General features: G+C 40.5%; 1 protein-coding gene across 2 annotated transcripts; it reads left to right on the top strand.

Annotated features, from left to right (window-relative positions):
• Positions 1-5,879: 5,879 nt before the first annotated feature.
• Positions 5,880-8,838, top strand: LOC130390630 (uncharacterized). Of its 2 annotated transcripts, XM_056600693.1 has the most exons (8): positions 5,881-6,256; positions 6,347-6,417; positions 6,669-6,845; positions 7,105-7,160; positions 7,238-7,300; positions 7,391-7,453; positions 7,544-7,675; positions 7,759-8,838. In XM_056600693.1, exons 1-8 carry the CDS (start codon positions 6,084-6,086, stop codon positions 7,777-7,779), a joined length of 756 nt encoding a protein of 251 aa, XP_056456668.1. In that variant the 5' UTR covers positions 5,881-6,083; the 3' UTR covers positions 7,780-8,838. The 2 variants fall into 2 exon arrangements, with proteins under 2 accessions (XP_056456667.1, XP_056456668.1); XM_056600692.1 differs by lacking the exon at positions 7,759-8,838 and having other exon boundaries at positions 5,880-6,256; positions 7,544-7,735.
• Positions 8,839-12,683: the final 3,845 nt, after the last annotated feature.

A 12,683-nucleotide genomic window follows, 5' to 3' on the forward strand; every position in this document is an offset into this window, starting at 1 on the left:
ACCATGGGAGGGGGGGGGGGGGGGGGGGGGGGGGGGGGGGAGAGAACCCAGGAGAGAGAGCCATGTGTTGGATAACGACACCAAAGGGTTCTGGGTGAGAATCGTGACCTTGTCGTGACCTTGTTGTCCAAGAGGTATTGTGTCAGCTGAGTTTCTCTACCTCACGCCATCTCCACCGTCTCCACCTCCGTTCCTCTCCTCCATGTCTAGTCCCGTTCCATTTATTTGTCCTGTACTCCAATACCCCCCCCCCCAACTCTCTGGTTCTTCCTGTAAGTTTCTGGAAAATGCTTTTGCTTTTCCACTTCCCATGTTTTTTGTTTGACCAAGGTACAAGGACTGAAACCCATGTTGATGGTATATAGCCACTTAATGAAGGGGCCTTTCTCTCTTTCTCTCTATTCCCTTTCTTTCTCTCTCTCTCTCTCTCTCTCTCTCTCTCTCTCTCTCTCTCTCTCTCTCTCTCTCTCTCTCTCTCTCTCTCTCTCTCTCTCTCTCTCTCTCTCTCTCTCTCTCTCTCTCTCTCTCTCTCTCTCCCCCTCCTCTTTGGCCTCATCGTTAATGGTTTTCTGTGGCTAGCATGTGCGTAACTATCCTGAGTGTTGTGTGTCTTGTGCGTATCAGAGTTAGAGCTGCATCTGTTCCCAGGCCCCCCAATTCATCCACACCCCTCTCCATGTTATCGTGTTCAGGGATCCCTGCGTCCCTCGACAGCACAGCCCAAATCTATCTATCCACCTATCTAGCAATCTATATCCATCTATCTATTCACCGACTGTACCTTTTCCCTAGTATGTCACCGTTGGCGTAACAGACACTCACCCACTTTGTGTACAAGTTGTCCCCCTGCCCCCACCACCACCCCCACCATGCCACCCTCCTATCTAATCAACCCCTCGGTAACACACACGAAAAATTGAATGTTTACATCTCTCGATTCTCGTTAGACTTTCTTAGAGACACACACTAAGTACAAAGATGCCTTATTCAGGACGCGACATGTAGTCTGATTTCTCAAAAAACGAAACAAATTAAAATATTACAAATTGGTTGAATTACGAATTGATTGGAAAACACCCAAAGTGAAAGTCGTTTCGCAATTAAAAGTAATTGACATGGATCAGTTCTACCAGAATGGGTATTTGTGCTTAGTTTGTACACTGCTAAAAGAGTGAAGAGAGGATACGCTGGTTTACATATTAAAAAAGAAACAATATATTATAATATATAAATATATATAATGTGTATATAGCACTATGCCTCATTGTAAACATTTAAAAAGATGTAAGTGTGTTTTTTTAAAGGCGGCGGGTTAGGATTGTTGATTATCAGGAAGCTTTGGACTTGCGCTAGGAAGTTAGAAGGAGTTCAATACAGGAAGGAATTTAAGGGAAAAGGTTTTTGTTTTCACAATAAAAGTCCACAATATTTGGGAAAGCATGAGAGGCGAGAGGAGTTTCCCTTTAGAAAGTTATTTTTCTCTGCCCATTTTTGAAACGATATCGGATTGTCCGTTTATTTTTTTCTTAAAAAAAAAATCAATTGATGCAATAGCTACTAATCGTATCTAAGTAACAGCTTTTACAGATAAAGGTAATAATGTACAGTGTGGTGTATGGTAGTTGAAATACAACTTTGGGAAAACCTTGAACTGCAAATTCTCTAGGCTACTCTGGTTAGAAGGCTGTTAAACATACGAAAAAAAATCCAAAAAAGAAAAGTACCGGACGAATGTTAATGGTTACGACATTTAGATGATACACCTGTACAACATGTATGACTATACTCTTGCACAAAAGAAAAACGCCCCAGGTAGTGAAGCATTTGTTCACAATATATATATTGTTTTTCATTGAAGGGAAACTTGTAACTAGATTATTGCCACATTTTGATGGTGCACAGGTCTGTTCAAAGTCTAATTTAGTTGTGTCAGAGACAATGGTAAATATGGTAACTCACGTCTACACGTATGACTGCTATTGGAACACGAGAGGAAGAAAAAGAAAAAAGGATATTAATTGAAGATGTTAGAGCGTTATGGTTAACTACACCCCCTGCTGAAGGTAGAGTCTTACTCGGTACAGTGATGGCCATTTTAGAAGACCCCTCTCTTCATTGGTGGATTTAATTATTTCGGCTCCTCTCCAAATGTAAGTTCCATTTTAGAGCTAGCTAGGATTCTAAAATCAAAGCACTGGCTGTCATTGGCCACGGGAACAATGTGTGTGTGTTTTGTGTTTTTGATGAAGAGGGGACTTCTAGGGTGGATCCTGCTCTGCTCCTTCTCTGAACGGTGCATTTATTGTGCTGGAGGTGATGACATTTTAACATCTTCACTCTCATGACAAGCCTTAAAACTCAACTGGTGGGGTGCAACGACTCCAATTCCAACTCCTGTCCAAATCCAATCTGGTTTTCTTGTTCCTCAGTAATGACTGACGTTTTTTTTGTTTTCAATACAGCCATAATATAAAATGAAGCTATATACATATATATGAATATATATATATATATATTTATGTGTTGGTGTAGATATCTAGATGATTATATACTTTCTTATAGAAAATCTTTGATGTTGACCATTTTTCCTGCGTGTCATGAGAACACGTCGACACATTTAAAAATGGCTGCCATCCCGGTTTGGGAGCCACTGGCACCTGAACCCAAAAATATTCTCCTTCCACAGGGAGTCCTCTTCCAATGCAATACATTTTATTTCCACTTCTCAGTTATGGTTAATGTTGAGAGAGAGAAAAAAGAAAAATGTTTGTGGCAAGTTGACCAAAAATAAACAAATAAATACATACACAGTAATAAAAGAAAGACAACAAAAAAAACGTTTGTCAACAGCTTTCTTTGTTCACATGTTTGCTGGCTTTGTTTTTAAAAGATGCCACCAGAATGTTCTCACTTAGACCCACCAAAACCAACGTTTTAGGGACATGTTTTTCTCTTTTTCTTGTTTCTTTATCGTTTAAATATAAGGAAAAAAAATATGTAATCTGTCTGCTAGCTGTAGGAACTGTTTGAGCGCGACGATTTAGCTTTGCAATACAGGCCAATCTCTGGCCAATCAGAATTAATTTAGCAGATCACATGTCGTCCAGGCTTCCCTACATACGGTTGCAATGTTTAGAAACTAACTGATAACTTGTCTTGATGGTACAGTTGATGTGAGCCCTCAGAAGGGACTGCAAGCTATCGTCTATAGCTAAATGTCGGTGGGTATTATGGTGGAAGAGAAACAAATAATATATATAAAGGGCATAAATTCTTCTTTTTTTTTTTTTTTTTTTTCTTCGCTGTTGATTTAATTGTCTATTTACATCTAATGACTATCAAAGATACAGACGTGATTATTTTCCTTTTTTAACTTAGTTTTTGGTAAGACAAAAAAACAGTAAATACTGCTAGTAATATTTTATATTTTTACATATATTGGTTTTATTCTGCGTTTTTTTATTTATATGCCTCTTAGTTTGGATGTATTTTAAATTGTGTTTTTTTTCTCGTTTCGTGTGATTTCATATGTTCAGAATGTGGAGAAAATGCATTTCAGTATTTTTGAATTGTTAAAATCTAGTTTCATAGACGCGCAAGTATCTGATGTTATATTATAAATTATATTTTAATTCGTGTAAATAGTTTAAAACAGAAGACTATGACTTCCGTTTAAACTGAATACATTTCTCTTCAGAGATTGTTTACATTAAAAAAACTGTAGAAATGTGCTCCTCATATACTGTATAAAGTACATATATTCATTCAATTGCCTCCAAAAAATAAAACCCTAATGAGCAAAGTTCTAGTGGTGTTATTATTCCAACAGAATTTAAATATCATTCATATGTACTATTTATATATCGTAAATATTTGTTATTTACATAACATGAGTATGTATCTGTGGACAACTTTTGTAAATATATAATATGCAAACAATATTTAAATATTTGTTTATCTGTATGTTTTTATAAGTTCTTATTTGTTTACGTCACATTTGAGTATTTTGTTATTGAAGTCTGTGTGTGTGTGTTCGACCTTAGAGTGTTTGTGTGTTTTAGTGTTTGTGTGTGTGTGTGCAGTTATACCCTTTGGTTCAATGTCTCCCTGATTAACTAGTTCCAGGTAACATGGCAGGTCATTTTATGCCTGATTAAACAGGCAATCCGCCCGGCAACTGTGATGCAGATCCGAGAGGGGGGAGGGGGGTTGTGGGTGCAACATGGTACATGGTAGAACACATCAACTCATCACTGTCATAGGGTACGCCTCATATCAACACAAAAACCAACAGGATACAATGGCTTTAGCTTGTAGGGCCAGTGTTTTCACCACCTGTTGTGAGAATCTTAGTTTATTACAGGCCATTTCAGGTATATATATATAAGATGACTGTAATAGGCATGAAATTTATCATTTTATTGGCGTTGGGGCTGTTTTTTCAGATGGAAAAAATGCAGTCGGATGAGAGAAAAGATCCGTCAGCTATTAGTGAGTTTAATTCTTCTGAATATCTGCGTCTGAATGAGAAGACGCAGATATTCTGCGTCTCTGTATCTTCTGTATCTCTTATACCTGGCAACCACAGGTGCTTGAAATCCAATACTTCTGAATGGCCCAGAAATGGCGGGAGGAAGCAAAGAGGCAGAGGACCCTTTTGGTTGTTCAGTTTCATAATCCCACTCTCTGTTGCTCTGTTCTGCTCTCTCTCTTCACAGCTATCGACTCTTACCTAAAGCAGCTTAACAAAATTATATTAACATGAACAATGTAAATAGGATGCCGCTACGGTCAGAACGAGAACAGAGAAGAGCTTTAACGGGTCAGATGTTGTTATGGTAGATGGATGCCATCACTTAATCCTGGAATTCATCTGATGGATCAAAGTAAGGGTTATCTGACTATACAATCCCTCAATGAATTACATCTGGGTCCAATAGAAACCAGGACCCAATCCCATAAGGACCACTAAAACCACAAAACATCTGAGAAGCTAAAGAAATGATTTATTATAAATTATAATATGTATTAGCTATATATGGTACCACATCACAATATATGCTTTATATTTCATGATTTCTACCAAAATATTGTGCTTGTTGTGACAACTGCAACCTTTAAGTAGTGCAACAATCAATCTGTTCAGGACATTTAATAATATTATATTTACATGAATCTAGGCCGTTACTAAGCTGAGAGTACAGAGCCTGTAAAATGCTGACATTTGTAATTAATGCAATTGCAATCAGTTGTAATGTAAAAGAAAACACAGCAATTTAGTAAATTTAGCAATTTAACTATTCTCAGTTTATACATGTAAACATTTGTGGTATTTATTTTGTAAGTCAAATCAGATTTCTTAAGCGTTACCTTTCCATAAAGGAAACTAATTTGCTGATATCTGCTAAATGAGTGTCAATTTCAGTCCGATCCTGGTCCATCTCATCCAACAGGATGATATGGTTGAAGGTCCAAACAGGACTCTGTTTGAATAGACATTTATGTGACTCCTTTACTCTTCACTCCCTTACGTTTTTTAGAAACTTGGACATGCAGCAGTTGGAAATCTTGTTTAGCTACTCAGATTTTGTTTGGACACTTTGCTTGTTTTCAGCCTCATTTAAAACGGAGGCCAAGAAGACACTTGGCTAGATGCTTTTGATAAACAAATTGACTAAAGAACTAAATGTGAATCTAGATGTCAGTACAGCATGTCCTGTGATCCTGTTCTGCAGCCAAAAGCATGTTTCTAGAGCAGGGGTCAGCAACCTTTAGAACATGCAGTGCCAGTTTGACATTTTCCCGTTAATGAGTGTGCCTTAAGCAACAATATATTAAAAATTAAGCTGAAAACATTTACAGAAGACCTGGGGCCCGTTTCAGAAAGCAGGTTCAACAAACTCTGAGTTAAAACCTTAACTCTATGTTGACCAACTCTAAGCTGTCAAACTCTAAGTTTGCGGTTTCAGAACAGGTGATAACACTTAGTTCAATCAACTCAGAGTCAAGGTAACCCTGAGTGAAGCTCGTGCATGAGGATATAAAAAGCCCTCATCAATGGAGCACAGATAACATGATTCACCATGGCAACAAGTGGTAAACAGCCTCGATCCTCCTACTTCTCCCCAGTGGAGTTGGAAATATTAATGACTGCGCATGCAGAAAGTGAGCATATATTTTTAAAAAGAAGCAATACTGTGGCAGCAGCAAAAGTGCGGGATCTTGAGTGGCAGAAAATTGCTGACCGAGTCAATGCGTGAGTATTAATTTGAGAAAAAAAAATGTTTTGTCTTGAATGTTCCACTTATTCAACAATTATATTCCATATGTGTGTCTGTGAGCACAGGTGCAACCCAACAGGCACCAAACGGACTTGGCAGCAGCTAAAGATGAAATATAAAAATGTAGTTCAAACAGGTAAGGTATAATAAAGTACAAGCAATTGTGATGTTGCTTAGCCTGCCCTCATTAAACAGCATTTAGTGGCTACATTCAACATGTGATGGATATATTTAAGTAATTAGGGAAATCTGCAAAAAAAAAGAGAAATCCCAACACTGCCAGTATTTAATATTGTCTCTATGAAAGCAACACCTAAATGCCTTTTATACATACAAGTCTCCAAAGTTGTGTTTTCTGTATATATTTAAATTTGACCTCCATTATAGCCAACAGAAAAAAGGCTGAGGCCCGCAAAACAGGTGGCGGTCCACCACCACCACCTGTCACAGAGGCTGAAGAGATGGCCCTCAGTCAGAACAGTGGGCGACCCATTGCTGAGGGCATCTCTGGGGGGAGCTCACCGGACCCACCCACGCCCCAGGACACAGGGGCCTACATAAAAGGTAAGTTGTTCAAATGAATGGCATGTACGTCAATCCTTTTTCTAGTGTTCGCTCAGTAATGGCCACCCATTCATCTTGGACACAACTTGCCACACTGATTTTTCTTGTAGCAGTAGGCTACAGTTCTTTGCAATTGGCTGCTTTTGCTTTCAGATATCAATCTATTTTAAGGTGACTCAGAGTTTTAAAAATTGTGTTTAAATTAGGTGGGGCACTTTTCTGGGTAATCATCAACTGTCTAATCTTCATCTTCTATCAGTTACTGATGGTGTAATCTGTCTCATGGAGCCTTCTGCCATAACAGACCTCCATGCTGTAAGTAAGTACTCTTAATATTCCACAGATTTTTCATAATTGGTAGAATATAACACAAACATTCTGTTTCATTACAGGAGGATGGTGAAGACGCCTTATCAGCTGCCACAGAGAGGGAAGATGCAGAGAGGCCTGTTGAAGTATACACCTTTTTTTTTTTTTAAATAACTTTGGCTTCAGTTAATGGTGTTGTTCCACAATACAACTTGCAACTTCTTTCTCTCTAACAGAGCCATGCTGGAAATTACAATGAGGAAGAAGGTCCATCAACCTCCACAGAACAGCTTACCTCAGTAAGATGTTGTTCAGCATTGACCCACAACTTACAATGACGCTAAGTAGACATGGCATTGGGAAATTTAACGTCATTTATGTTCGTATAGCTCCCTGTGAAACAACTGTATAAGGTATATTTGCAAGCACAAATCAACAAATTTCATCTGGAAATGGACAATATAAGGCTGCAGATCACAAAGACAAAAATGGAAATACAAATGCTGGACCATCAGTTAAAGGTGGGTGACGTGCCCACAGGTGGATGATTTTTAATTGTTTCAACAACAAAGGATTAACAACTGTACAAAATTTGTCCTTCTAGGAAATAAAGAAGACCTCATAAAATGAAGGCAAGCAGGAGAAACTCGGGGTTAGTTGAAGAAAACCTGCCAGCGAGCAGGTTAGGTTCACGGAGTATGTTGCCAGGGTAACTGACTCAGAGTAAAGCTGAACTGGCTTTGTGAAACTGAAAAACCAGAGTTTCCCTCATCTCAGGGTTAACTAACTCAGAGTTTTCACTAAACCTGCTTTCTGAAACGGGCCCCTGGAATTGTACTACTTCCATATAGTCCACAATCAACATTTTAAATATTTTTTTGGTTGTTATATTTGCAACAAGGGTTTACAAATTATAATTACATAATATGTCCCATCTTAAAACACCATTTTCAGAAACTCATTCAAAAACATATTTCTACTGCACTGTGAGAAATGTAAAAAATGAGAATGTTGGAACCATCCAAATCAATAGGGGTTCGGACTACACGATTTCAGCCCGATTTTGCCCCGATTCGTTCGTCGCAGACAAATTTGCGAGTCGTACACGATTTTGAAAGGTCGGCGGCGAGTAATTGTCTTGTCTTGTAATGTGACATGTTTGCGATCTGCGATGTTTTCGTCTGCGACGTTCGAAAACCCCACGACGAAAAGTTTGGCATGTCAGAATTTTTTGGGGAATCGCATGACGTATACATTGTTGACATGAGGGAATCCCGCCCCCAGTTGCGTGGAGGAACCCCACGAACAGCTGGAGCTCACGCGCAGTTACCAACTGACTCCACTGCACTACGCTGAGTACACAGTAACTACTACAAAAATGAATACGATCAATAGCAAGAAGAAGAATGCTAATAAAGAAAACGAGAGAAAATGGAACAACATAATGGAGACAACTTTGGTTGAAATGCGGAAGCAACGTCCCTGTATTTTCGACAAGGCAACAAATAGCCGACGCCCTTGACCTACCTGGTAAGTTTGCAGCCAACAGCTGTTGACGTGCTAATAGCTATCATAAACTATCATAAACCTCAAACCGCCAGCATAATTCCTAGTGCTAGGCTAGGCACTCGGGATCCATTGTTGACGCTCTGTTGCTAGGCTACGTTGCTGCTGCGGGTACTGCTGCGGGAATCCAAAATCATATGTAATATGTCTCGTATTGGAAACTTTGGTTGGCTTTATTTTGAAACTCCACATCAGAATGTTCTGAAACTTCTTGGGTGACCCTTTTTACTTTTAAATTGAATCCAAAATCATATGAAATATGTCTCATATTGGAATGTTTGGTGGGCTTTTATTTTGAAAGTAAATACCACAACGGATCCATTGTTGACGCTCTGTTGCTAGGCTACGTTGCTGCTGCGGGTACTTAAGGCCGTCTATGCTTAAGGCGGCTGCATGCTTCAGCGTTGGTGTTACGTTGTTGCGCAAAATTGCATGCTCCCTTTTAGGTTGCGCGTGTTGCGCAACCTAAAAGGTCACCCACTTCTTGGGTGACCCTATGGGGTCGTGTACTATAACCCTGAAGTGGAATGAGCCTGAAATAACAGGGCATTTTCTTTTAAATTGAATCCAAAATCATATGTAATATGTCTCGTATTGGAAACTTTGGTTGGCTTTATTTTGAAACTCCACATCAGAATGTTCTGAAACTTCTTGTGTGACCCTATGGGGTCGTGAACTATAACCCTGAAGTGAAATGAGCCTGAAATAACAGGGCATTTTCTTTTAAATTTAATCCAAAATCATGTAATATGTCTCATATTGGAATGTTTGGTGGGCTTTTATTTTGATGCAGGCCACTTGCAACAATATTTTAAATATTTTCTTCTCTATTACTCACAACATAGGTTTAAAAACGATTAATTGGTCCAGTTTCAGACCAATACTTTCTGTAACTAATTTAAACATATTTGCACCGGGAGGAAATGCCCAAAACAGAAGTGCAAAAAAAAATCGGTAGTAATGATTATGCTGCCACATTGTGCTGTGAATTTTTTTAATAATAATAATAATACAATTAAAATAAAGTTTTTTTGTGCCTAGGGTTGCCGACCCCTGTTCTAGAGCATGTGTTCACGTAGGAGGCGAAGCTTATATTCACCTTTCAAGGGTGAATTATTTCAAGAAAGAGCTGATTAGCTGCTGATGTCTTTTTGTTCTCACCAAGATGCTGTGAAGCGGGTGGACGTTTAGCGGAGGACATGGTAGTGATCTAATAGGAGGATTCTAATTTGCTGGATCCTCTTCCCAGGTCCACTTTTAATTGAACTACGGCTGTCCTCTGTTTGCCCGACTCTGGGGCTGTCGTGACTGCGGGAGAGGGGGAGGGAGGGAGAGATGGAGGGAACGGGAGAAGGTATGGAAGTGGAACCAGATAGAGGGAGAGGGAGAGAGAGGGAGAGAGGGAGAGAGGGAGAGAGGGATGGAGCAAGAGAGATGGGCGAGAGAAGTGAGGCAAGAGAGGGCTTAATGGAGGGGCAGAACAAGAAAGAGGTGGACAAGAAGAGGGGGATGGATGTAGGACGACAGGGAGCGATGGAGGGAGAGAGAGAGAGAGAGAGAGAGAGTGCAAGCGGAAAATGGAGGGAGAGAGAGAGAGACGGAGTGAGGGAGCGATGGAGGGAGGAAGAGAGATGGTGCGAGAGGGAGAGAGGGAGAGGGGAAGAGGGGAAGCAAGCAAGAGAGTTAGCTGGGTAGCAACCCACGGCAATATGACTCAGAAGAACGTTTCAACCTTTGGGCAGGGATTATTCAGGCTTTGTTTTAGTTTTTCCCATGATGCATTGCCCCCCCCCCCCCCCCGGTTGTGACCGTGATCGTAACCCCACCAAGCCCTTATTCATCCTTTTTTTGTTCTGTGACCCCATTTTTAAGTCATCCTCATCAGTCTCTCCTGCCGTTAAAATGACCGTCCCAGTGAACATCAAACCTACCGTGCCACACAAAGTAGTTTACATTCTCGTGTATTAAGGTCCAACATTTCAAACTTTTCTTACAGCAAAAACAAACGTCAAATACCATCAAAAATTGAATTTATAAATTTATAAATATATGCAAATCAGGCAGCCCCACATGTTCCCTAATACATCCCTTACCTGCTTTACCTTGACCTATGACCTTCACTAATACGAACATATCAGTAGTCTGACATCAATAGTCTTTCATTTAATTTAACCTCAATGACCAAAAGAGACTAAGCACAGGTCAAAGGTGAAAGGTCCCAACGTGACACAACGGTGTAACTGTAGTTCTTCTGGTGCGTGTTTCCCCCTCCTTGTTGCTACCCTAATGGAGGCAGTTCTGGCGTCCTATTGGTCCGCCTACTGCAGATACTGAGTGACATCACGGAGGTGATGGAGGGAACTGCAGCATGTGGAGTCATGTGGCTCATAAAATACATATTCTGATATTGATATCCAACATAATAGAAAACATAAGTTATATATTCTCCCTTTTGCTTTTATGTTTATATTAGATATAAATATAATTATATCTTAAAGTCAATATAGAATATATCTGTTGTAATTAAAAAACGTAAGGCCGAAATAATGATTGAATAAAGTTAGTCATTGATTTTCATTTAAACACTGAGAAAAAATATGACACTTTAATGTATGTGTATAGATATGGATAATTATAGAAGTAGAGATTGTACTTTGTCATCCAAATATAATATTAATACAGATACCTTGCATATAATATGAATAATGTGCTGTGGTATTATGCAAGTGGTATGCGTCAGAACAGCAGCCGGTAAGTGCGTCTCTGTGCTGCTACATGACATCCGCCGCATCTCTAATCCAGACCTGATCCTCCACAGGGCTCCTATAAATAGTCCCTCACCCTGGCCGGTGCACCCCATGCAGCCGCGCAACACCGCAGTCACGACTCACACTCTGTCCTGCCGGCGCCATGCTAGGACCGACCTGCTGATCTGACGCAGTCACTGCACTATACTACCACCGCTCTGCTCTCTCGCCCCGCATTGACTCAATGTCTCTCCCCCTCGCTCTCTCTCTCTCTCTCTCTCTCGCTCTCCCTATACTGACTCAAGGTCTCTCTCTCTCTCTCTCTCTCTCTGCAGCTGTTTCATTACACCCTCTCTCTCTCTCTCTCTCTCTCTCTCTCTCTCTCTCTCTCTCTCTCTCTCTCTCTCTCTCTCTCTCTCTCTCTCTCTCTCTCTCTCTGCTGCAGTTGGGTGGAGGGTGTGCGTCACAAGCATAGTAGATCATCGCTACCGTATACGGTAATCCTTTGCTCGCTCTCTCCCTCGCTCTGTCTCTCTCTGCTGACGTCACTAAGCCTTACGTCATGCAGTAGTGATGTAGAGTACTATACTGTGATGCCTCTTAACCTAGCAGTGCCCTCCCACCCCCCGCCCCGCACAATTAGTGTGTAACCATTACATGCCGTTTTATGCAAACAATCCACTCACAATCACAGACGCACACTTTTGTCCGGTAACGTGGTGATGTTAGCGGCATATAGTGAGATGGAAACAATTTGATCTTCGCCAGTTTAGGATATGGGTATGAATAATTGCATGCAAAGAAGTATTCCATAAAAAGGGTAAAAAAGCACGCTGGCATCCATAGCCACACACACACACACACACACACACACACACACACACACACACACACACACACACACTCGATAGCAGTAGTTGTACTGTGCTTAGAGTACCTTTGCCGTGCTCTGAATCAGTGCGTGTTATGCGATGACGTGCAGAGAGAGCTGCAGTATGTCTCTTGTCTGTGTGCACGAAGCGCATGCACTCATTTCATGCACACGCTCCGCATGCTTTATATAATGTCATGCATCACATAGGCATGCTACGCCCCCGTCAGGCTTTTAATCACATTCATGGTGTACGGCAAAGCGCGGTGCAAGAATAGGCATATCTGTACACGTCGTATTGTTTTGAAATGCATTGCTTGAGGACAGACACGTGCGCATGCAACA

Source organism: Gadus chalcogrammus, chromosome 10, assembly GCF_026213295.1.
Source record: "Gadus chalcogrammus isolate NIFS_2021 chromosome 10, NIFS_Gcha_1.0, whole genome shotgun sequence".
In the NCBI taxonomy this organism is placed as follows: domain Eukaryota; kingdom Metazoa; phylum Chordata; class Actinopteri; order Gadiformes; family Gadidae; genus Gadus; species Gadus chalcogrammus.

Bases quoted from the DNA above. Each gene is read 5' to 3' on its own strand.
- LOC130390630 (XM_056600692.1), top strand. From the start codon at position 6,084: ATGGCAACAAGTGGTAAACAGCCTCGATCCTCCTACTTCTCCCCAGTG. The intron at 7,161-7,237 runs GTAAGTAAGTAC...GTTTCATTACAG, and splicing joins CCATAACAGACCTCCATGCT to GAGGATGGTGAAGACGCCTT. The intron at 7,301-7,390 runs GTATACACCTTT...TCTCTCTAACAG, and splicing joins ATGCAGAGAGGCCTGTTGAA to AGCCATGCTGGAAATTACAA.